We start from the raw sequence: 24846 nt of genomic DNA on the forward strand, positions 1-24846 counted from the left end.
TGGACACTTCCAGGGATCCAGGAGCAGCCACAGCTTCTCTGGGCACTCTGTGCCAGGGCCTGCCCACCCTCACAGGGCAGAAGTCCTTCCCATTATCCCATCTAAACCTACTTTTATTTTAGTTTGAAGCCATTCCCCCTTGTCCTGTCACTCCAGCTCCTTGTCAAGAGTCTCCATCTTCCTTGCAGGCTCCCTTCAGGCACTGCAAGACCACAAGGAGGTCACCCCAAAGCTTCTCTTTTCCAGGCTGAACATTCCCAGCTCTCCAGCAGAGCTGCTCCACCCCTCTGATCATCCTGGTGCCTCCTCTGGGCTCACTCCAGCATTGATGTCTTGGTGTGCAAACACACTAAAACTGCATTGTCCTGTCCTCCAAAAGCTGGGTGGAAGCCTCAGATGACCTGGCTGAAGGCAGAGTAACTAAATACCTTTTTCCTATTAAGTTTTGTTTTCTTTTAATCCCAGAAAGTGTTGTTCTCCCTGGGTGGATCCTTCCTGTACTACGCTGACAGGTTCAAGCTGTACAGTGCCTTCTGTGCCAGCCACACGAAAGTCCCCAAAGTCCTGGTGAAAGGTAAGAGCCCCTTTCAGAGCCATCACAGCCACATGTTGGTTGTGCTCATGGCACCCCAAACCTCTCAGGGCAGGAATGGGGGCACACACGTGCCTGGCTGCTCTCCAGGAGCCTTTGGAGTAGGGAGTTAAGCTTGGAGAGGCTCCCAGAGCGCTCTGTGCCGTGGGTGCTGTGGGACCACCACATAGTGACACCTGAACAGCTCGTTACAGGAGGTGGCTCACCTTGCTTGCAGCTTTTCTCTTCCCACATTTTGTTCCTTCTGCCTTGCTGTGTTTGGTTTGTTTTCAGTCATGTGGGAAGATTTCCTAAATGGGGATCCCATTGTGGCTCTGTGCTGATGTGTCACTGCGTACTCTGGAACCAGGAGTGGTGGCTCTGCAGTGACCTCTGGATCCTCCTGGAGGCTGTGCCAGGAATCCTTGCTGGTGGCAATCCCATGGGAGCCCCAGCCACTAGGAGAGGATCAGCCTGGGAGAATGTTTTATGGAAGCTGGAGAAATATTTTAGTCCTCTCTCCCCTCTCTCCTTCCTTCATTCCAATTTGCCTGAGAAGTTCCCTTGTCAGAATTCCTAGCAGAGCTTGGCTTGCTGAGGTGGAGATAAAAACCCTGTGGTCTGGCTCCTGGGCCAGCTTGTCTTGCAGAGATGTTTTCCCCTGTGGAAGTGTAAATCTCCTGGAGTTACCAGTGCTTCGTGCAATTCCTTTTTGGCCAAGACATTAAACAAACAACAGGCTCCAGTTGTAGCAGCAGTACTCCTTCTGAAGGAGGAACTCTTGTTTTTCAAACAGCATCTGGATGTCTGACAGTCAAAGATTTTGAGTTCTTTTGCTTCTTGGTTGGTTTGGGTTTTTTGGGGGGGTGTTTTTGGTATGTTTTTTTCTGTGTGCTTTTCCTTTTTTCATTTCTGCTTGTCAACTTTTTATTCCCTGTGCTGCGAAGTATACTTGGCAGCTCTGTGGAATACATAAATAAATGATTTGTTGCTAGTCACATCCATGCTTTCTTTTGACATTATTTTATTGGTAGACTAGGTAGATCTGTTTATTTTGCTTTTCTTTTCCATTGCTGACTGTGTTTATAAATAAGAAACTGTTGTGCTCGAATTACGGCATAAACAGAATTTAGAATTCTATTCCAGAGGTAAATCTCTTCAAAAGCCTGGGAGTGTATTTCAGAGGTGCACACACTTGGTGTCCTCAGCTGAGGTGCAGGTGGCTTTTGCATTTGGAACTCAAGTTGCTTTATGGAAATCAGGGGACTGCCTGCAAAAATCCCCCAACCCCAGCAGGGGACATGACTCTAATAAAAGCAATTGTGTGGAATTGCTCCTGCACTGAATAATTTGTATATCTATAAATACCACCTCCTCCTTCCTTCCCTCCTTATGCTTCAGTGGAGGGAGCAACAGAGAAAATGGCAGTTTTATAAATTTACAGCAGTCAGGTAGAAAAGATGATGGCAATCAGCTGTCCAGTCTGCCCATGTTCCCAAAATCTGGTGCATTAGAGGCTCCTGCCTCTCGCCAGCTCCCGATGGTTGTTGTGACTCAGTGCTGCATTTTAAGGTTTAATGAGGTAACAAGAGCCAGACTTGCCAATATTGTGGGTGCATCATGGCTTAGAAGTAGTGACTTCTCACAAATGTCCAATTTGAGACTTTGCTGAAAGGGAGCAGATGATTAAAACACTTCGTGCTGCTCTAAAATAGTTGCCAGAAGTACTTAGTGCTGTCTGCAGCTCCTCCCGAGAGGCAGCTCCAGTCTCTGCTCCCTGGGACAGGGACTGACCCAGGGAAGGGCTGGAGCTCTGCCAGGGGAGGTTTAGGTTGGGTTTTAGGGAAAGGCTCTTCCCCCAGAGGGTGCTGGCACTGCCCAGGCTCCCCAGGGAATGGGCACAGCCCCGAGGCTGCCAGAGCTCCGGGAGCCTTTGGACAGCGCTCTCAGGGATGGCCAGGGTGGGAATGTTGAGGGTCTGGGCAGGGACAGGGGCTGCCCTGGATGATCCTTGTGGGGCCCTTCCCACTCAGGAAATTCTATCATGGATAGTGAAATTAAAAATTGCCCATGCTGGAGGTGGATGCCTGCTGTGAAATTCTAAATAGCACATCCGGGGAGAGTGTCAGTGACTCAAATCCTGGAGGGTGTAAATCTAATTCTGCAAGCCCAGTAAATCTGCACTTCCTTACAAAATGTCTCCAGATAAACCAATTTAAACCTGGAAAAGTCACTTTCTCAGGGCAGCAGTTAGGCTTTTTCATTGATCCAATGGCTTCCTTTGAATCTTGCAGCCAAGACAGACACTGCTTTCAAGGCGTTCCTGGATGCCCAGAACCCGCGCCGGCAGCACTCCTCCACCCTGGAGTCTTACCTCATCAAACCCATCCAGAGGATACTCAAATACCCCCTCCTGCTCAAGGAGCTCTTTGCTCTCACTGACGTGGATAGTGAAGAACATTATCACCTTGATGGTAAGGACCTAACCCCACTTTTCTCTGTTTCACCTCTGCTCTTGAACTTCCTGCCCTCCTTTCCTCTCAGAGAGTTAAAATTCTCTTTTGCTCATCCCCTGTCTCTCTTCCAGTGGCCATCAAAACTATGAACAAAGTTGCCAGCCACATTAATGAAATGCAGAAAATCCATGAAGAATATGGGGCAGTGTTTGACCAACTCATAGCAGAACAAACAGGGGAGAAAAAAGAGGTAACAATCAGATGTAGAGAGGAAAGGGCTGTTATTGTGGTGCCTGCAAAATGGATCCAGTATTTGCCTTTCCTGCTGTGCCATTGAAGTAAATCCTGGTGCAAACAGATAAATCCCAGCTCAGTTCAAGATCTGAATAGCATTGGATTGAATTCAGACTTCACTGAGGGGAGGGTGGAGGGATGGGATAACATCCCTCTGGCCTGGGGATGGCCCTCAGTTTGTCACTCTGCAGGACCATAAGGAGAAAGGTCTGCTTGCTGCATCCCCCAGCAGTTGGGAACTCCTTTCTTAGTCTGTTCCCAGCAATGTGGTGTCCATAGAGGAGCCTTTAGGCAAAGTCAAGAGCCACAGCAACTGTGGGAAGGGGGTGCTTTGGCCACTGCATCTGATGCAGTCCCTAAACTTTACCCCAAACTGAATATGTGCTTAAATATTCCAACAAAATACTAAGAAACTGGTAGGGAGAGAAATGGACAAAGGGGAACAAAAGGCAAAGAAAACATCTGGTTTTGACCCTGGTTTCCAAGAGCTGGACTCTTGAGTTTAACTCAGCCAAATTTATGCTCATTAATTAAGGGTTTACATGCATCTGTTTGAAGTCAGCTGATGAAATACTCCAGAAGTTTGCTGGGGGGAATTTTGTTCAGGACTAGACTTCATGCAAGTTTTCTTGAGCTGCAAACCCACATCAGATTCCATGAGCTGATTAAAACCCTCTCCTCTGTGCATGTGTTGGTGTTGGCAGGTCGCCGACCTTTCCATGGGGGACTTGCTCCTGCATAACACAGTGATATGGCTGAACCCTCCTGCTTCCCTGGGCAAGTGGAAGAAGGAACCTGAGCTGGCAGCGTTCGGTTTGTATCCCAGGACTTTTATTCCAGATGCCTTAAAGACTGTCAGCTATGCCTAAAAAGTAACTGAGCATCACCTTCCCCAGGGTTGGCTGGAATTTAAACATGGGCTTGTCTGTGCTGCAATGCTCATTTCTGCTCTCTGGTAGTTCTCCTGCCTCAGGCTAAAGGTTTGGGAATAGAGGAGACCCATTCCAAGCCCTATGGATGCTCTTGAGGAGAGGCTGGGGGAGCTGGGCCTGGTCACTCTGGGCAAGGGAAGGCTGAGAGGGGACCCCTCAGTGCACACCAACATCCCCTCAGTGCACACCATCCCCTCAGTGCACACCAACATCCCCTCAGTGACACCAACATCCCCTCAGTGCACACCAACATCCCCTCAGTGCACACCAACATCCCCTCAGTGCACACCAACATCCCCTCAGTGACACCAACATCCCCTCAGTGCACACCAACATCCCCTCAGTGCACACCAACATCCCCTCAGTGCACACCAACATCCCCTCAGTGCACACCAACATCCCCTCAGTGCACACCAACATCCCCTCAGTGCACACCAACACCCCAGGGCTCTCAGAGGATGGTGCCAGACTCTGCTCAGTGGTGCCAGTGACAGGATGAGGAGCAGTGGCTGTGAACTGAAACACAACAAGTTCCACCTCAGCCTGAGGAAGAACTTCTGGCCATGGAGGGGCAGAGCCCTGGGACAGCTGCCCAGGGAGGGCCTGGAGTCTCCCTCTCTGGGGACATCCCAAAATCCCAAATTCCTGTGTCACCTGCTCCAGGTGACCCTGCCTTGGCTGGGGGGTTGGACTGGGTGAGCTCCAGAGGTCCCTTCCAACCCCAGCTGTCCTGAGATTCTGAGATTCTGTGACTCCATAGCTTTTGTCTCTAACTTTCTCCTCCAGTGTTCAAAACTGCCGTGGTCCTTGTGTACAAGGATGGTTCCAAACAGAAGAAGAAACTCGTAAGTGTGCAGGGACTGTCTGGGTGGGCACTTCTGGGGCTGAGATGGAGTTTTGATTTCCACAAAGCCATGGAGCTGGAATGTGCTCTGGCACGTGTGGTCCCTGGTGTTTGAGGAGCTGTGTGGGCACAGCAAGCATTCCTTTATCCTTTTTTGCCATGCTTACCACATGCATTCCCTGCTGTGAGTGGGTTGTCCTGGACGAAGATGTACTGCCAGTGTGTCTCTTGGCTTAGGTTCTTTGGTCAGTGTGTGTGAGTGTCTGAGAGCTGATTATTGTCTGTCACCTCACACAGTGCCCTGGCTGTCGTGTGCCACCATGCAAATGCTGGCTGCTCTCAGCCCCCTCAGGAGCGGCTCAGGGATCCCACTGGAGTTTGGGATTCCAAGTTAAAGCTGAGCTTGGCAGTGCTACAGCAGGCACAGTCTGTAGTGATACAGGGAAACAAGCAATCCCCTGCCCATGGCATAAACCAGAGAGGGCTTTGAGGTGCCTGCATGGGAAAAGGCAGCAGGCACAGGGTGACTTCAGGGTGAGAAGCAGAACTCTGACATGTTCCCAAGTGTGTGTGCATCCAGGGCTGGGCTGGGTGGCTTTGGAGGGCATTGCTAAGAGCTGATGGGCCTTAGGGCTGCTTTAATCCAGATACCAGCAAGGTCTCCAGAGAGAGGCCCCCTGGGGAGGTGTTGGGATGGGAAAACCAGGATTGCAGCAGGGAGCCCTCAGCACAGAGCACAGGACTGTCTGCCTGCCCCAGGGTGTTGTTTCCTGAGTGTCTGAAATTCTTCCAGGGAGGATCACACAGAGCCTCAATCTACGAAGACTGGGATCCGTTCCGGTTTCGCCACATGATCCCTTTGGAAGCGCTGCAGGTGCGGGCCCTGGCCAGTGCAGGTAATGTTCCCACAGCTGGAGTCTGCCAGGCTTCGAATGTGTGGCCTGGGGACCTTCCCTGATCATGCAGTAAATGCTTTGGAGTTCAGCCTGAAGGTAGACATGAAGTTCTGCTTGGTTTCCCCTTTAGATGCAGAGACCAATTCTGTGTGTGAGATTGTCCACGTCAAATCTGAGTCTGAGGGCAGGCCAGAAAGGACATTTCACCTCTGCTGTAGGTAAGTGGGTTTCCCTGTTTTCTGTGGCATCTGCATCTCTGCATCCCTGCTTGTCTTTCCTGGGAGGCAATCTGGGACCAGCCAGTGAGGGAGAGTGGGGAGAGGGTGTTAAAACCTTGCTTCTGGAAGGTAGAATTTTGTACAGTCTCTGAAAATAAAGGCATATAACTTGATTTGCATCTTTGTAGGAAAAGCCTTATTGCAATTTTCCAGTGGGTCTTCGTGGCAGGTGGTGTGTTCAGGTGGTTCCTTTGATGGCACCAGGTCCCAGCCTCTGCACTTGGGACACTGCCTTCCCTTCAATAAACATCCGTTGTTGTGGTGGTGGTTGCCCTGGCATGTTTTTCAGTTCAAGTAAGAACTTGGAACACAAGTTCATCAGGATCCAACAGAGCTGATGCCAAGGCAGTTCCTACTTCTAGGAAAAGTTGCAGGAGCTGTGGGGTGTGCTTGCAGAGACAGATTGAGCACCACAGGTCACTGGATGTGTGTCAGACACAGCCACGTGTGGGTGGCACTGCAGGGAAAGGAAACCTCGAGAGGGCTGAAAGGCTGAATGTTTTATTAATGACCTGGGTATTGGTTTCCTTGGATGCCCACTGCAGTGACCATGGATTTAGCTTTGCTTTGAAAATACTGAGTTCAGTGGAGTCTTCTCAGGGGAAGCGCCTGCCAGTCAATTTGTACTGTCTTAAATCACAGAACTGGCCATGATTTACCTCATTTACAGCCAACTTTTAGCAGTTCCCAAGGGGTAACTCTGTGTTTTGTGTTCCCACCTCTTTTTCAGCTCTCCAGAACACAGGAAGGACTTTCTGAAGGCAGTGCACTCCATCCTGCGGGACAAACACAGAAGACAGCTCCTTAAAACCGAAAGTTTGCCCTCATCCCAGCAATACGTTCCTTTTGGTGGAAAAAGATTGTGTGCTCTAAAAGGTGCAAGGCCAGCCATGAACAGGGCAGGTACTGTAGGGCTACAGACTTTCAAGATCCCAGTAACCCCAGCACCATTGTAGGACACGTGGTGGTGTCTGTCACTTGTATATTAGGATTAGCATTCTCTCCTGTACATGTGTAAAATCTGCAGGTTTTTCCATGCTTCACTTCCTTGAGAGCCTTAAATTGCCTCTATTTACCTTGCTTTGCACTCGAGGCTCAGTTTCAGAGCAGTGCTTCTGGCATGGAAGGGAAATGGGATTCCTGGCAGTACCGATGGGCTGTGCACTTTAATCTGAACTGGGGGTCAGCTGAACAGAGCAGAAGCTGTGTGGTTCTTAAAAGCATGTATAGAATTTTGAGGTAACTTGAGCACTTTTGAACTAAAATGCACAAGGAAAACAGCTCCCCTGAGCTTGGTTTGAAGGGGCAGCTGTGGGTGTCCTCCACCTGAGCTTTTTCAGCTCAATTGCCAGAGGACACGTGCTCCTCCTTCCCACATTTGGAGGTGCACTTGGTACTCTGATTTTTGTAATGGCCTGTCCTAAACCCCTAAACCATGGATTTTCCTTTTCAGTTGACTTCAGGCAAAAGCAGTGAAAAAATCCCAGGGAAAAGCAGGTTTTCATTTTCAGAACTCTAGATGCTGGAGGGAAGAAACATTTGCTTCCAACTGCAAAGTACACGGCACCGCTGCGTGTTTTGTTCTGGTCTGTCATTTATTTCTTGTTCTGCTCATTAGATCCAGCACTGTAGACAGCCAGGCTTTCTGCTCCTTTCTGCTCCTGACCAGGGCAGGCCAGACCAACAGCAGCTGAGCCCAGCTTCTCAGTCGGGGTGAGCCCTGGCTCCAGCTGGCCCTGGCTGCTGGAGATGCCAGACCTCCTCTTTCAGTGTGCCATGAAAATTCTGCAGGGATTGAAATCCCACCTTGCAGTCCAGGCCTCCCCCTACAGATAAAATTTGCAATTGCTGAGCTGTTGTACTTAATGCACCTTGAGGCTCAGGGACACTAAAATGACCTCAACCCCAAGGCAGAGCTGGATAAATTTGTCAGTGCAGGGCAGCAAACTCCAACCTCAGAGCTCTGTGTGTGCCCCTGAAGCACCGCAGTGCCTGCAGAGCCGCCAGCTGCAGGATTTGCCCCTGTTTGGGAAGATGTTCTGACACACAAGATGGGAATTTGCTAATTGGGCCAGTTGCTGAGTAGATGCTGAGGAAGGAGCTTCTGCTAACTCTCCTGGGTTGGGGGATTTGTTTTTTCCTCGCCCAGCAGGGAGGGAAGAGAGGAAGGGAGTAGCAGAGCCTGAACAGGGAACGTGATTCCCTGTCTTTGACGTAGCATCCTCGGTGCTGCTGTAGCCACTGGGAAAGCTGTAGCGCTGCTCTGAGGCCGGACACATTTCCCTCTCCGAGGTGTGAAGCTGTTGGATTTTGCGGGGGCTGCGAGCGAGAAGCTGAGCTGAGGCCGCTGGTGCTGGCCAGGACTCAGGAGCAGCAGCAGTTGAGGGCTGTTCTCTGTCACACGGTGGATCTGAGCAGCAGAAATTGCCCGTGCGGGCGCCTCGTGCCGAGGAGCTGCCGGGGGTGACCGGGCCGCGCTGGGCCTGCCCGTGCCGGACGCGGGCCCCGACAGCACTTAGCTTTGGCCCAGAGTCGTGCCGTGTGTAAAACACCTGTGGGGTTTTATCTTTGTGTGTGCAGTGTCAGCCCCGAGCAAGTCTCTGGGGAGGAGGAGGCGGCGGCTGGCCCGAAACAGGTTTACCATTGACTCGGAGGCCGTCCACAGCAGCAGCCCCGAGAAAGAGCCCGCGCAGGGAGGGGACACTGACCGCTGGGTTGAGGAGCAGTTCGACCTGGCGCAGTACGAGGAGCAGGAGGACATCAAGGAGACCGACATCCTGAGCGACGACGACGACTTCTGCGAGGCGGCGCGCGGCGCGCAGCGGGAGCTGCGGGAGCGGCTGCAGGCCACGTCCCTGGCGGGCGGCCGGCGGCCCGAGCAGCGGCCCTGCCCGCCCGGGGACGCGCACGCCGCCAGGATGGCCCAGCTGAGGAAGCAGGCGACCCTGCCCGGCGTCAACGGCGCCGCCGAGGGCCACGGCGAGGAGGTCATCTGGGTACGGCGGGAGGACTTTGTGCCCGGCAGGAAGCTCAACACCGAGCTCTGAGCCGGCCCCCGCAGGTGTCCCCGGCCCCCGCAGGTGTCCCCGGCCCCCGCCGTCCCTCCCGGGGACCCCGCGGATTGCACACTTGCACACACCATTGCGGCAGCTCAAGCGGTCCGAAGCCGTGCGGCCACGCTTCAGGCGACTGACAAACGCTCCAAAACCGGGAACGAAACGAGCTCGAGGTCCTGTCTTACGTTAACCAAGGGCTTTCACACTATTTTATTTATTCTGAAACAATCAAGGGGCTGAAATGGAGTAACGGAATCACTGGAAAACAAATGACTCTGGATGTCGTAACCTCTGTGCAGCGAAGGGGCTCCGGCAGGAGCGCGAGGACAGAGGGGCCGGTGGCCGTGAAAGCCGTCGGCCGTAGGCTCATCTCCTTGGCGAGGAAACTGCCTTTTTAACCTGTACAGTCGCAGTATTCTGACCCCCTTTCCCCCCTCTAAATGTAAGAGAATATTCATGTACTTTAGGAACGTGTGAGGAAAGGTTTGGGATTTATGTTGTGTTCAGTCCTCTTGGTCTGTGGCTGGTCTAATTTAACGTCGATGTCGGAAGCTCTAGTTTTACATACTCTTGTAAAGATGCCAAACTCTCTTAAAAGAGATCCAAATTTAACACTTGAAGAAATATTTTTTTGTATTTTACCTGAGATGCAGGGGCACAAAGAGGTAAGAGATTTAGGGTAGCTCCACGTCTTGGATACGAGGCTAGCTTTTTGCAGAGGGTTAGGAATGGTGGTTTTATATTAAAATATGAACTGGAAACTCTTATTTAGGTATAACTTTCTTCAGGAAAAGGTTTATTGTATATGTTTGAGACTGGAGTTTAGTTAGCTAATAAAAAGAATAATAAATAAAATGACATGGTTGAATTGCAGTGGAGCAAAGGGATCCGTGCTGTGCCCTTGCTGGAAACACAGATCCCTTTGCTCCTCTCTCTCTGGCAGAGTTTGGGCTTAGGGAACAGGGAATTCATGGCCAAAAAACTGACCTCACCCACTCTCCTACCGTGGGTGAAACTAGTGTATTTTAATTCCTTTATAAAAGCTTTTCCACTGCAATAGAGGATGAAAAAAGTTCTACACAAGTAAAACTTCTTTAACATTTTAAATCTTTTATTTAAACATCTAAAACAGGGTAAAACATGACTAAAATCTCGTGGTTTTTAAGTAGAGTTCCAAATACAAAACACAAAATAGCACTTTTTTTTTTTTATTAGGTTTTCTATAGCTTTCCCCATTGCAGTCTCACCTATAGGAATAAAAAAAAAAAAAGGAAGATTATATGAAATTTTGTTCTGTTTTGTTGGTATCTATTGATGTTTGACACATCACTAGGTACTTTGAGAACCTGAAATTTTATAATAGCCTTAGGATTATATTTTATAAAATCCACTCTGACTATATTTTAAGACATAACAAAAATTATCCCCACTCCCCCCTGAAACATCCATCACTGTCTGTGTGTCCCAGCTGGCATCCTCCCCTCACCCCCTCCCTTCCCTGGTTTCTGGTGCACTATACTTGACTTACAAAAGCTTTCTCTAGTTAACTTTTTGCTATCTCCTGGTTTCTTTTCATAAGAGCTTTAGAGGAGTTTCTACCCCCTTTGTATGATCACATGGTTGTTTTTTGTATCATCACCTGTCGGTCGTGTCCCACGTGCTGGAGGGTTTGGCTGTCCTGGGCTGCTCCCAGGGACGCAGTCGGCACTCGGATACTGGAAGGCTGGTACTGGGAAGGTACCGTGGCTCTTGTACATAATGTCATGACATGTCTATGTCAAAGGTTCTTATATATTTCTTTTATAAGCTGAAAGAAGGTCTATTTTTATGTTTTTAGTTCTATGAATGGAACGTTGTAAATGCCTGTCAGAAATAAAATACTGGGAAAAAAAACAACAAACCAAAAACTGCGAAGAGTGGTGTGTGGAGGCCACAGGTCATGTGGAGCCTGTCTCACAGGTGGGCTGGGAGGTGGAAGGGGGGTACCAGGGAGGAGGTCCTGCATTCCCAGCTGCTCTAGCTCAGGAAGGAGCCCTCAGGTAAGGCTCTGCTTGTGTTTTGGTGAGGGGAAACTCCCATTTCCCTTATGGCAGCTGTAATCAGCCATTCCAGGCTGCTCACAAGGAACCTTCAAGTGAGTGTTTTAAAAAACGAGATAAAATGCAGCAAATTCCAGAAGAATTCCAGTTGCACTGGAAAAGCTCCCCAGTGTCTCTGTGGCCAGAGCTGCAGGGAGAGCTGGCACAGGCACCCCACAGCTGGGGCTGGCGCTGGCTGAGGGGTGACAGAAGTGACACAGGAGGGAAACGGCACTGAGGGATGGGGTGGGGTGTGTGCTGCACTTCCTACAGCATCCCTTGCAGCAGTGCCGTGTTTGCTGCTTCAGGCAGGATTATTTTCAGCTTGTAAGGCTACCAGGCTAATCCAAGCTCCTCAGGAATCAGGGAAATGAAGAGTGGAAGTGAAAAGAAAGCAGAGCGAGGGCCTCAAGAAGAAAGCAGCACATGAGAGGTGACAAGTGACACGTATGGCAGCTCCACAGCCGAAATGCTTTAGCTTTCAAGCTCTGTGCTGCCACCAGCCAGAAACAGAGGATGACAGAGGGAAAATTCCTCCTGCAATTCCCTGTGCAGCTCAGAGAGGTGAGCACCAAGACCTTGTTTTTGTGCCAGGAGGGACTCTGGTGTCCCCTGTGCCAGATCCCCAGCTCACAGGGTGCAGGTCATTGGTGACCCCTCTGCAATCACACCTTGGTCCAACAGCCAAACAATCCCCTTCTGGGGAAAAAAATACTGCTTGAAACAAAACAGGTAACTCAAGGAAGCGGTTAGAAATAGCGAGTTGGAAGATAAAGAGGGCTTGGAATGAATTAATGTTGCGGGAAGCAGATCAAAGGCAGAAACTGAGCCATAAAGCTGCAGAGATGTGTGAATAGAATATTAAATATGTTCTAGGCTGTCCATGGATGGAGGGCAGGCTCTGAACCAACGCCTGGGGGCTCCAAGTGTGGCAGGAGAGAGCATTTTCCCGTGGCCAGTGCTGGGGAGGCGGAGGGAACTCCAGAGAAGGACACAGGCTGTTCTGGATCAGCATTCCCAGTGCCACAGGAGCCTCTGGCACTGCCTTTTAAACCAAATTGCCCAACCGTGGTTCCAGCAGCTTTTCCTTCAGCTCCTGCAGAAAATACCTGTCGCCTTCTGGGTTGGTCCAGCAGGAATTGTTGCTCCCTAAAGTTTCCTGGAGGCTCCCTTGGCTGCACGGGGTTGGGGTTGGGATGAGGGTTGGGATAAAGGTTGGGATAAGGGTTGGGATGAAGGTTGGGATAAGGGTTGGGATGAGGGATGGGATGAGGATTGGGATGAGGGTTGGGATGAAGGTTGGGATAAGGGTTGGGATGAGGGTTGGGATGAAGGTTGGGATAAGGGTTGGGATGAGGGTTGGGATAAGGGTTGGGATGAGGGATGGGGTGAGGATTGGGATGAGGGTTGGGATGAGGATTGGGATGAGGGTTGGGATGAGGGTTGGGATGAGGGTTGGGATGAGGGATGGGGTGAGGATTGGGATGAGGGTTGGGATGAGGGATGGGGTGAGGATTGGGATGAGGGTTGGGATATGAGGGTTGGGATGAAGGTTGGGATAAGGGTTGGGATGAGGGATGGGGTGAGGGTTGGGATGAGGGTTGGTGTAAGATGAAGGTTAGTGTAAGGATCAGGCTCGGGCAGCCCTGTGTGCCTCCCGAAGATGTGCTGAAGGCTTTTTCTCGCTGACACCCGCAGCACAGCAGCTCGGGCTGTGCCTCCCGCTCCGTTCCCGAGTGTCCCGGCGATTCCTGCGGGGCTGGCTCGCTCCGAGCTCCGGGGTGCGGTGGCAGCTCCCGCCCGGTGCCGATGCTGTGTCCCGGCAACCCCGGGATTCATCCCGCTGCCCCCGCTCCGTTCCAGCCGCGGCCGGCGGGTGTCCCCCTTTCCCCGCAAATCTCGGGAATGCGAGGCCTTTCCGCTCCCAGGAAAAGCCAGAGGCAGCCCGAGACAGCGAACCCCTCCCGGGCGGTCGGCAGCAGCATCCTCCGCTCCATCCCGGGCTTGTGCGTCATTCCAGCAGGCAAAGGAATGCCCAGGGACGGATTCGGCTTCATCTCAGCGGAGATTAAACCCCTGTAATTAAGTCCCGAAGGGCTGTCAGAGAGCCGAGTAACTCTGCGGTTGTTTCAGAGTGATCTCAGTGCTGGAGGAGGCATTAAAAGTGCACTTAAAGGGAATCTACTCCGTCCCCGTGCCGGGAGAACACCGAAAAAGCCCTTCAGATCTCCAAGGTGAAATTCAAAGACTCAACCAGAGTGAGAGCATCAGCTTTCTTCGAGGTCACTGCAATAGCAGACTATTAGTTGAATTATACACTGGAATACTCCAGGAAAAGGAGATTAAAAGAAAGTTACTTGAAAAGATAAGAAAGTCCAATCCTCTGCCCCCTCTAACCCTCACGAGACAGGAGTAAACGAGCAGCTGGTAATGAAGAGGTTTTTTAATGACCCTTCTTTGCCTGTCTCCCGTGTAGAAAAAGCAGTGAAAGATCTGTTGCTGAAGGTAAAATAAAGCAGAGAGTGTGGGGATAAAAGCTGTAATAAAAACTTTTGAAAGCAGTAGCTGAGTCTGGGAAGATTCCCCCCAGTGTGGTACAGACGAGGTGGAGCTGTGGGCTCAGCTCTCTGCGCTTCCCCAGGGAGCTCAGGACCAGATTTCCAGGCAGTGCAGGGAAATAATAATTACTGGCATCACTGCTGGGGTGGTGGCCCAGGAAGATGCTGCTGTGTGCTGGGGCAGGAGCAGGGGAAGCTCAGGAACATCCTTGTGGAGACTTGGAATTGGGCTGGGACAGGGGGCAGAGGGAAAATGGGGTTGGGAAGAGAGGAATGAAAAGGAAGCACCACAGGACAGTTTTATTCAGTTGTGGGGGAGTTAGGGCTGTTTTATTTCAGATATTTAGGCTGGATGACTTGAACCTGCCAATAACAGCAGTTACACCTGGAGTGTGGGACAGATCTTTTTGGGGAAGCACATTAAGCTTTCTCTTGGATTTATGCTCTCTGGTCCTGAAGGCAAGAAAATCAAAAAGACATGAGGGAGGGCTGTCCCCATATTTAATCATGTTGCTTTTACATGGAACATGGGAAAGGGCTTCTCTCTGTCTCAGAAGGAACTGGGGATGTTCAGAGGTAACAACAACAGTTCCACCGAGCTGAGGGCTGCATCCCTCACCTGTGCTCTCAGGTTTTGACAGAGCATTTTCTTCCTAGGATTCCTCTATCACTGTCCAAGCAGCCAGAGCTAGCCTTGCCTGCAGGTTATTGATTGAACACCCCTGGGACATTGTGCACGTTTCCACGGAGGCAAAGGGACAGTGTCACTTTGTCACTTTGCTGATAGAAGGAAATTCAGCTGAATGTGGGCCTGGAGGGACTGTTAGCACAGCACAGAAATGCTGAGAGGTGCAGGTACACACCCCTGTGCTCAGACACAGGTGATAAAACCCACCACAACCATTTTTGCTGGTGCCTCTGGTTTTGGTGCCAGCAGAACCCTGCCAGGAGCCACAATGGATTTAAGGGGATGAGGAGGTTTTGTGTTAGTTACTGTGAAAACTGCTGTCTGATCATCGAGACAGGGGTGGGGAACACCACAAAAGGCAGAAGGCTCATCCTTGACAGGGACTGGGATGTGCAGGTCCCCTCAATGCAGAGACAAACAGCTTCATTTTCCCTCAAAGGCAAAGCACAGAAAGAGATGTAGCTTGTATGAGACACATTCCAACAAATTCACCTTTTCTTCAGCACGGCAGGGCATTTTGTTTGGCTTGGCACTCAGGGAAATTACTAATTTCACTGCTAGCAGTTTGTGTATCCCAATCCTGCGGTTCCCTTCCCCGTTTCTGCAGAGCAAAGCCAGCAGACACAGAGCAGCTGGGTCAGTGCACTCATCCCACCTTGTGCCCTCAGACACAGCGAGGCCAGGGTTGTGTTTGTGTCCTGCAATTCCTTATTGAAGGGGCTGGATGTACCCAGCAGCTCTGCACCCTGGGGAATTCCGTGTCTGCTCGGGCAGAGGCGGTTCCAGTTCGGTGCTCCTGGTGGCACCCTGGCTCCGTGAGCTGTGCATGCACGGGAGCAGAGGAGAGAGCCCTCCTGACCACCAGGAGCAGAGGAGAGAACCCTCCTGATCACCTGGAGCAGAGGAGAGAGCCCTCCTGATCACCTGGAGCAGAGGAGAGAGCCCTCCTGATCACCTGGAGCAGAGGAGAGAGCCCTCCTGATCACCTGGAGCAGAGCAGAACCCTCCTAATCACCTGGAGCAGAGGAGAGAACCCTCCTGATCACCTGGAGCAGAGGAGAGAACCCTCCTGATCACCTGGAGCAGAGGAGAGAACCCTCCTGATCACCTGGAGCAGAGCAGAGCCCTCCTGATCACCTGGAGCAGAGCAGAGCCCTCCTGATCACCTGGAGCAGAGCCCTGGTCCCGTTGGGAGGTGCTGAGTGCTGATCCCACACCCCACAGCTCCAGGCACATCCCACCACACTCCCTGTGCCTCCCATCAGGGTCTGAGCCCTTCCCTCGCTGTCCCCAGGGCTGTGGCATTGTCCTGAGCCAGGAGGAGCCTTGCATTTATTCAGGTTTCAAGAAGGGATTGGTGACTGATGGCTGCAGCGTGTGGCAGTGGATTTCAGAGACAAATGTCACCTCTGAACAGTTTGCCTTCCAATGATCAACAGGAACAAGCTGTAAATAAAGGCCCCCCCATTTTCCTCTGGACTTTGATCCATCTCTGAGCAGCAGAATGAATTTCCCAGGGTGTGATCTGCTGACAGCTCCTGGGCCACCTCTGGAGCCCTGAGCTGACACAACCAGTGAGGTCTGAGCGTGCTGGGAGCGAGGGAGCTTCTAAATAATTGTAGGTAATGGTTTTAATTACCTTTTAAAATTGTTGCTTTAATTAATCATAACCAACATACAGATAAATTATAAATTGTGTGTTATGCTCAGATTACTCTCAGCAAAGTTGTCATAAGCTACTTTTGTGGGAACACAGGAGGGGAGAATGACTGAAATTTTAACTTTTGATAAACTAACTCTGATGTGCTCCAGTGAACAAAGCCTGGGAGAGGAAGATGGATTGGTGTGGTTGGACATCTGGAACTCAGAATTTATGGACCACAAGGACATTTTGCAGAAAGCAGAAGGTAAAGGAGAGACTAAAGAAGACCCACTACCTCTTGGAATTTGGAGGGGAAAGGTACTAAAAATATGGACTAATTAGCATAAGGAGTGAGAAATAATAACCAATAGAGGATAGAATACTAATTATTGGAAGAGAATGTCGTCACTTAGAACCAGTGAACATGAATTTCTTCTCTTTTACTTAAAAAATGTATAAATAAGGGAAAAAGTTGTGGGAATTTTGTCAGCCACACACCCAAACCTTGGCCAGGAATAAATTGCTGGCAGTGCAAAGGGAGTGTTAGAAGAGGATTTGGTACCATGGGAGTGTTGAGACAACCACTCAAAACCTGTCATAGCAAATATATTTATAGGGACAGCAGCTCCCTAATAAATGAGGAAGCCTTGGCTGTGGAATTAAAGCTGCCAGCAGTCCAGAGGAGGGCAGAGCCCATCCACCAGGAGCTGAGCTTTGGAGATCCGGACCAGCAGGGAGATAAAGACAGGAACTGATGGTGCAGGATCCCCAAGGGAAGCACAGGAGATGCTCAGCTCCTCCTCGTGTGGCCACAGCACAGGCTGCCCCAGACACATCAGTTTTCCTGCAGAAGAGTGGGGGGGGGGAAAAGATTAAGAAAGGTTCTGTAAAAAATGAAAGAAACAGCTGGATGTTTCTTAATCACTGCAGGCACAAATGGAAGAAAAACTGCTAATCAGGAATCTATTGATGGCCACACAATTCACAATCATTGCATCTGCATTGCCTGGAGCTGCACTGCCTCAGCTCAGAAAGCCTGGCTGCTGGGAGCCTGGAAACGAAGCCTGGAGGGGACAGGATGAGGTAGAATTTGAGAATTTGCCTTGAATGTTTACTATAAGCACCTTTTAATTATTTTTTTTTTCCCCTTTTGAAATGAGTCTGTTAGTCCTGCTACCAGATTTGTGCACTTGACAACCTTCTCTCCCTCAGGAGGGATCTTTATTCTCACTGTGAGGAAAAGAGGTGCTGCTGTGGCTGGAGCCAGATGGACACTGAAGGGAAGGAAACCTGGCACAGGCTCTCACTGGCAGGCCAGAGGCTGAGCTCAGATTTGCTAAATCTCAGATCTGGTCAATCTCAGGTGGAATTCTTCCCATGACAAACTCTGCATTCAGCAAAAAGCTGAGGGGAGCTTTTCCTCAGAGGCTGCACCTGATTTTATTTGGTTTAATTTGTGGGCTGGAGCTGCACAAACCCTGTCCCAGGGCCAGGAGGAGCAGAGGGAAAGCGGCACCACAGCTCGGCCTCCAGGAAAGCAGGGCCACTGATTCACTGCTGTAAAACCTCACAATTCACCCCTTCTGAGGAGAAAAGGGGAAAGAAAGAACATCACACTAAAGCTCCCTTTCTCTGTGCATAAGCAGCCCACTGCTGGGGAGCCTTTGGGGTAATTCCCACAGAAATCAAGTGAAGTTTGAACCTCTGGTTTCCAATCCCATCCATGTGAGAAGGGAGGGCCTTTCCTGAGGTACAGGGAGCCACGAGCTCCTTCAGAGACCTGGGGCTCCTTTAGAGACCTGGGGCTCCTTTAGAGGTCTGGGGCTCCTTTGGAGACCTGGGGCTCCTTTAGAGATCTGGGGCTCCTTTAGAGATCTGGGGCTCCTTTGGAGACCTGGGGCTCCTTTAGAGATCTGGGGCTCCTTCAGAGACCTGTGGCTCCTTTAGAGACCTGGGGCTCCTTTAGGGATCTGGGGCTCCTTTAGAGATCTGGGGCTCCTTTAGAGATCTGGAGCCCCTTGTGCCCATCAGTGACTTTGGAAGAGGTTTGGTTTACAATGGCACCAAATCCTGCCAGGAGAAACCCAGCCCCTGCTGCTGGGGTGTCAGGAGCAGGGAGGGAAAAGCCATCCCTTCCTTTTGGAGCAATGAAAATCCACACAAGGAGAGCCATGCTCCCTGGCCCAGGGCAGAAGCAGCTCTGGAGGAGCCCTGCTCAGGTGGCACAAAGATGTGCAGGAGCCTCCCCACATCCCTCAGCAGAGCCCTGGAACAGCCCCCGTGTCCTGATCCTCACCAAATGCTGATAAAACATCAACAGGAAGGATCCTCCTTGGGTGACATCAAAGGCTCTGAACTAATTTGCTTCTTTGTCAACTAGATAGAGATATTAAGTTAATGCCTTTTGTTCCTAGACAGAGTGTTTTAGTCAGTGAACAGAGTTAATTGTGTTGACATAATGGATTTATTGTTTCAACAGAACGCCTGTCTGTTTTCACACAGTGGATAAGGGACTTGACAAAACTAATGCTGATACCAGGGGATTCTTATAAAGCTGGATTATCAGCCTGATAAAACGCCTCTGGTGTAAGAGACAGCACGAAGGAAAACACACAGTCTGTGAGGCAGAGGCAGGGAAGCAGCACCCAAAGGATGCTTTCCCTTTCAGTGGAGTTTTATGTTCCTGCTTGCAAAGGTGAGACCAGAGCTGTGAGCAGGGGGTGCCCAGCCCAGACAGGGGGGTTTGCTTTGGGCTGGCCAGGGATGAAGGGCTTCCTTCACAATCCTCCTCCCAGCTGAGCTTAAGTTTATTTTCGCTCCCTCCCCTTCTCCTCAAACAAAAGGTACTTTTCTCATCCAGAGCTCTTAGTGCCCATGAGGGGTGGGGGGAAGCATGTCTGCTGAGGAGACAGCACAGATTTATTTTCATTTCCTGGAGCCAGGAATAGCCCAAGTGTGATAAAAGTCGGATTTGGAGCACCCAGTCAGTTCCCTGATGCCACCACAGCCACAGGGACACGGAGGGAACTTCTGAAGGGAGCAGGGATCCCAGCCACTCCCATCGGATCAGCGGCTGCACCAGCTCCAGGCACAGATTTCCCTTCATTTCCCAGCACTGGGGGCCTCTGCAGTGCCCAGGATAAAGCTGGGGACAGAGCCAAAGGTCCTGACCCTGCTCCTCTGTGCCTTCACGTGTGTTTCCCTCTCCACACTCCATGTTATCCTTACTCCACCATATTTATTTATCTTTGGACAGTCAGGAGAGGAGCTGCCCTGAGCGAGTGAGGCCTTGGCAGGAGGAAGAGGAGGCTTTGTGCTCTGCTTTTGTGCATTCTGGGTGGGAAAGAGGATTTATTATTATAAAATAATAACCCCTTGGAGATGATGGTTTCCAGCCCACGGGGTAGAATGCTCTCTCCCTGTAACAGGATGCAGGGATGCTGCAGGAGGAAGGCTCAGGGAGGGAATCACCAGGGATGGGGTTTGTCACACCAGGGTCTTGACCCAGGGAGGAACCAAAGGGCTCTGTGGCACTGACTTCACAGCAGAGTGGTAAATTCTGCCTCCAGGATCCTAAACCCTGCTCTCAGTTACATCCTGCTTAACCTCAGCACAGGGACTTGGGGCACATCTCCATTGGTTCCTCTGGAATGCAGGGATTGAGCTGGGAAAGGGTCACAACTGTTCTGATTCCCAGTGATTCCCCCAAACCTCTTCTGAGGCTCTGCACTGGGAAAAGCCACTCTGAGCTTCCCCTGTTCCCCACAAACTCTGCAGGATCAGCACAATGGCACCTCCAAACCCAAAGGATCACTAGAGAGGGAGACTTCTTGCAAACACCAGCTGAAGCAAAGGGCAAAATTCCAGAATCTCGCAGATTTTGGCGCAGACGCTGTGGCAAATTGTAATTCACAATTTGAGCTGCAATTTTTCTGTTCTACATTGGGTGTGGCCTTTTCCCTCTCAGTCTGTTCTGGCTGCAATCCATAGCCACAAGAGGAGCCACAAGAGGAGCCACGGCTCCTTGGGATGGGCTGGGAGAGGTTCTCATTCCATTCCACCCTGTTGCTTTAATTGCACGCATGGCTGACATGCCTAAGTCTTAAACTCTCTTAAACTAACACATTTTTTTAAAAAAACTTTAAGAACTCTTGAAATCCAGGTAGGTTTCACTCTTTGCTGCCAAAAGGTGGCTCATTAAAGGCTATTTCCCATCTGCCCGCAGAAACAATGCTGTGTCTTCTGAAAGGTGTAGGGTCACTGGAATAACAGGTTTCTCTCTTAATAATGGGATCCTGATTGCGTGTGATGGCCTGTTTTTTAACCTTGATGAAGTTGCTCCGTGCATTTGGCAGGAATAAATGACTTGATGGAGGTCCTCACAATTTCCAAAGCCTGACTCTCCTGGCTCTTACTCCCAGTGAATATATGGACTGAAATTAATTTCCAGCATGATCTTTTACCCACTTAGAGGCAGAGTTCTGCTCAGACAGAGCACGATACACTTCACTGGATCCACTTCAGCCCTCTTCAATCCCTGTTTTTGAGACAATTTTCCTCTGGAAACACCATTTACTGTGAGGAGAACTCTCTTGTCTTTTGGGGAGAGCGTGGCACATCCCAGAGCCCAGTGCTTAGCAGTGGGATTGAGGAACAGAAAGGAAAGCTCAGCACAGAGAAAAGGAGGCTGCTGTGTTGGGAAGAGATCCATGAGTAGAGAAAAATCAGCCCCCCAAACCCTCTGGCCCCAGGAACTCGGCACCAGCAGCAGCCAAGGGCATCAGGTGCCCCCCTGGACCCTTTGGCAAGAAGCAGGTCCACAAAGAAGAGCTGTTTCCTCAGCTGAGAGCAGCTGGTGGAGCAAAGCAGCAGGGCTGAGCAGCTGCAGGGTTCCTGCAGGGGTGTGGGACAGGCTCCTGGCTCCCAGGATCTGCCCCTGTGTCCCTCCAAAGGCACGGGAATGGTGCTGGGAGGGGCTTTTCCCATGGGGGCTGTGCTGGGGTGACCCCTGGTGCATTCTGTGCCTGCTGCTGCTCCTCAGCACCCAGCAGAAGCAGACAGGGACAAATGTGGGACTGCAAAAAGCTGCCCTGTGAATGTGGATTGTATTGAAATTCCTTTGGGCTGTCTTCCATGGCCACACCACACTGATGAGGGGCTTCATTTCCCATTCTTTTTGGGGACCTTGCATCTCCCAAATCTTATTTAATCTCCTGTGAGTTAGGAATTTTTATTTCCATGGAGCTGTGCAGCATGAGGAAAGTGCAGGAGAACCTACATGCAGTCCCCTGAATGGGATAAAGAGGCAGAACCAGCCACCCACTGTTATGGCTCATGGAGAAAGCACCTCCAGAAGGCCACAGCCACCCTTCCCTCGGGTTCAGAGCCAGGAGGGAACGCAGCTGAGGCAGCAGCTGGGGCTCTGGGCAGTGCTGGCATCGCTGGGTCCTGCATCCCAGGATGCCACTCGGGGTTTGAGGGAGGCAGCAGCTCCGTGCAGGTGCATTTACATCTATCAGGGAACCTTCTGTATTTCTGCTGTGTCCTTTGCCTGAACTTTACCTGCAGCTGGCACCAACACGCTCTGGCTCCGTGCCTTTAATGAGCAGCTCTATTAAATTTGTTTCCTAGCAAGCCAAACAAACCCCACCACCTCCCCTCAACCCAGCAAAACCACAGCTCTATTTATTGTGATTATTATTGGTGTAACAACCAATGAGACAGGGCTCCAGAATCCTGCAAACAGCAGGGCCCTGCTTTGGGTGCACTCAGCGAAAAGGGTGCTCAGAACCCCACACTGAAGGCACAAACTGAGGAGCCAGGAGCAGAAATTCACAGATGCAACCTCTCCATGCTTTAAGCTGTGTGATTCAGGTGTCTTTGCTCCCCTAACAAACACTTAGTGAGCACAAACTGTTCAGAGGAGCACAAAGAGATGTTTTGGTGTGTGCACAGCAGGAACCCACCCAGAACTCCCACACAAATCCATGTCTTGGAGGGAGAAAAGGGGAGCAAGAACAGATCAAAGGAAGTGGAACCATTTCAGAATCAGGATCACAGAATCACTGATGTTGGAAAAGCCGTCCTGGCCCATGGAGTCCCAGCTGTGCCCAATCCCCAGCCCAGGGCACTGAGTGCCACCTCCAGGAATTCCTGGGACACCTGCAGGGATGGGCACTGCAACCCTCCCTGGGCAGCTCCTGCCACTGTTTACAACCCTTTCCATGGGGAAATTCCTGCTGATGTCTGACCTGTGCCTCCCCTGGGCCAGCCTGAGGCTCTGACCTGCCTTGCCACAAATTGAGCTCATGTGGCATCCACGGTTTGAGAGGAGGTTTTGGACAAGGGACCAAACTTTGGCACCTGGCTCAGGAAATGGATGGTGGCTGATAAAACATCTCTCAGACACCCTGCAGCAGGAATTCCCAGAGGGAGGGAGATTCCCTGGCTGTCCTGGGCTCTGGATGAGCTCAGCAGCCCTGCCCAGCTCTGGGATCAGGCACAGACAGGATGGTTCTGCCTTTGGGGGAAGCAGAGGGAATCTCTGCAGGGTGCAGTCCCAGGGGAGAACCGCTCAGGGGTTTGTAAAACAAACACGTGGGATATTCTGAAATATCCCACTGTTCTTTGCCAGGAATATCAGTCTCTGTATCAAAGACATTCCCAAAGTACTTCTGGCTCAGCAGGTGAAAATATCCCAAAAAAAGTAAGATCTGAAGAGTCAGCAGGGGTGGAAATCCTTGGTGGGAGCCCACAGGCAACATCCTTCTCTGGTCATCAGCACTGCTACTTCTTCTTCTGGAAGAAACTCAGAAAGAACAACAAAAAACTTGGAGGATCCTTTTTAGGTAAGTTGGGAACAGCAATAAATATAACCATTGGCAGTGACAGAACTGTGAAGTGAAAATCTCCAGAATCTGGTGGAACTGGGGCACGCCAGCGTTGAGTGGATCATGAAGAATTACGCTTTATAATATTCTTGTACACCCTCTAAGCGTGGGGAAAAGCGGATTTTGGGACAGTAAATTCCCTCCAACCTGGGAATGTTAGAGTCTTGCAAAGCCAAAGTAGATTTGCCTGCATCACATAAAAACTCTTAAATTAATCCTTAGCCAAAATCCAAGCCTCTCTGTGCACGGCTAATGTAGGTTTGCCATAGGTTGCCATGTAATCAACACAGCAAATGGTGCATGAGGAGCTGCTGGGCTGTTCCAGGGGGATGGGAGCTGCTCCTGGGATTCCTGAGGGCCAAGATTTGGGCTGGGGAGCTGCTGCCAGTGGCTGCCAGGTGGATTCTTAGCAAACACACAAGTGGCATGCAAAAATGTGTGTGTATATAAGCATAAATTTAAAGCAATGTAATTTAAATTATCAAAAAAATATATATATTGAAGATAATTTAAATTTAAAGCAATATAATTTAAATTATCAAGAAATATATTTATTTTAAAGATAATTTAAATTTAAAGCAATATAATAGGCAGTCAGCTCCTTTGCTGTTTCTTCATGAAGCCCTGCCAAGGCTCTGAGGGGCTCTCTCCAAACCTCCTGTGGGATTTTTGGGGTGCAATTCCCAAAAAAAAGAGGGAAAAAAGGGCAAATTTCCTTACCCTTGCCATTTGAGATGGGGGAAGACCTTTTTCCCTACAACAGGAGCTCAAACTGATGCTGCCTGTCAGAACCTGGTATTTTTTAATCTCTTTTGAGAGGGTGCTCTTTGGAAGGAGTTTTTTCGGACAGCCAGTGGCTTCACAGTCACAATAAGATTTCAGTGTCCTGCTCCAGCAGAAAGCTCCAGGTGTTTGAGGAGATCTCTGGAATGTGTTTTCCCCCAGCCTCAGCAGCACAGGGATTTCATGGAGCTGCACTGGAGGGAGGGATGTGCTGTGAGTGATGGCTCTGTTCTCCTCCAGTGCTGGCAGGAACTGAGCTCGTTCAGTAGTGCCACCCAGAGACCACAGAGCTCCAGAAGAAGTAGGAATAGAAATAATAAATAATCATTTCTGGGTACTTGAGCATTTATGCTGGGTCAGGTGCCATGGGCAGAAATGAAATAAAATCCAATAAAAAGTGTTGCTGCTGGGGGGATAATCCCTGGAAACACAAGATTTTCACATTTATGCTTTCTCCTTGGGAAAATAGACACCCCTGGGTTGCTCCTCCATTCCCCTTTCCATCAGCTGCCTGGAAACCCCTTCTCAGAATTTATTAGGAAATAATCACAAACTTTCTTCTAAAACAAAAAAATCCCTTTATCTTTCCAATTTAAACTTTGCACCTTCCTGGTACTGCTGGAGAATAACAGGACCTAATCCTTTTTCATTTAAGCTGATGGGATTTAAGTTCAAGGTGGTAACAATAATAATATTGATAATAATAATGATAATAATGATGATGATAATAATAATAATAACAATGATAATAATAATAATAATAATAATAATAATAGAAAAATAATATAACTGTTGTTATGATGATGATGATGATGTTTTGTTTTGGTTGTTTGGGTTTTTTTAAGTGCTTGAGATAGGATGTATTTTTCTCCCACCTTTC

General features: G+C 50.1%; 1 protein-coding gene across 12 annotated transcripts in view; it reads left to right on the top strand.

The window, feature by feature from the left end:
• The window catches only part of TIAM1 (TIAM Rac1 associated GEF 1), a 155661-nt gene extending 144427 nt beyond the window's left edge, over nt 1-11234 (top strand). For all 12 annotated transcript variants that reach the window (XM_088051022.1, XM_088051018.1, XM_088051019.1 and 9 more), the window contains 9 exons: nt 466-574; nt 2866-3045; nt 3159-3277; nt 4026-4134; nt 5040-5098; nt 5891-5993; nt 6124-6211; nt 7002-7174; nt 8852-11234. In XM_088051022.1, the coding sequence (XP_087907148.1) occupies nt 466-574; nt 2866-3045; nt 3159-3277; nt 4026-4134; nt 5040-5098; nt 5891-5993; nt 6124-6211; nt 7002-7174; nt 8852-9318 (1407 nt within the window). In that variant the 3' untranslated portion in view covers nt 9319-11234. The remainder of the gene's footprint in view (nt 1-465; nt 575-2865; nt 3046-3158; nt 3278-4025; nt 4135-5039; nt 5099-5890; nt 5994-6123; nt 6212-7001; nt 7175-8851) is intronic.
• Nucleotides 11235-24846: the final 13612 nt, after the last annotated feature.

The sequence above is a fragment of the Pseudopodoces humilis genome, chromosome 2 (assembly GCF_049639895.1).
Source record: "Pseudopodoces humilis isolate 2021_Gansu_Grassland_sample_001 chromosome 2, ASM4963989v1, whole genome shotgun sequence".
Classification (NCBI taxonomy): Eukaryota; Metazoa; Chordata; class Aves; order Passeriformes; family Paridae; genus Pseudopodoces; species Pseudopodoces humilis.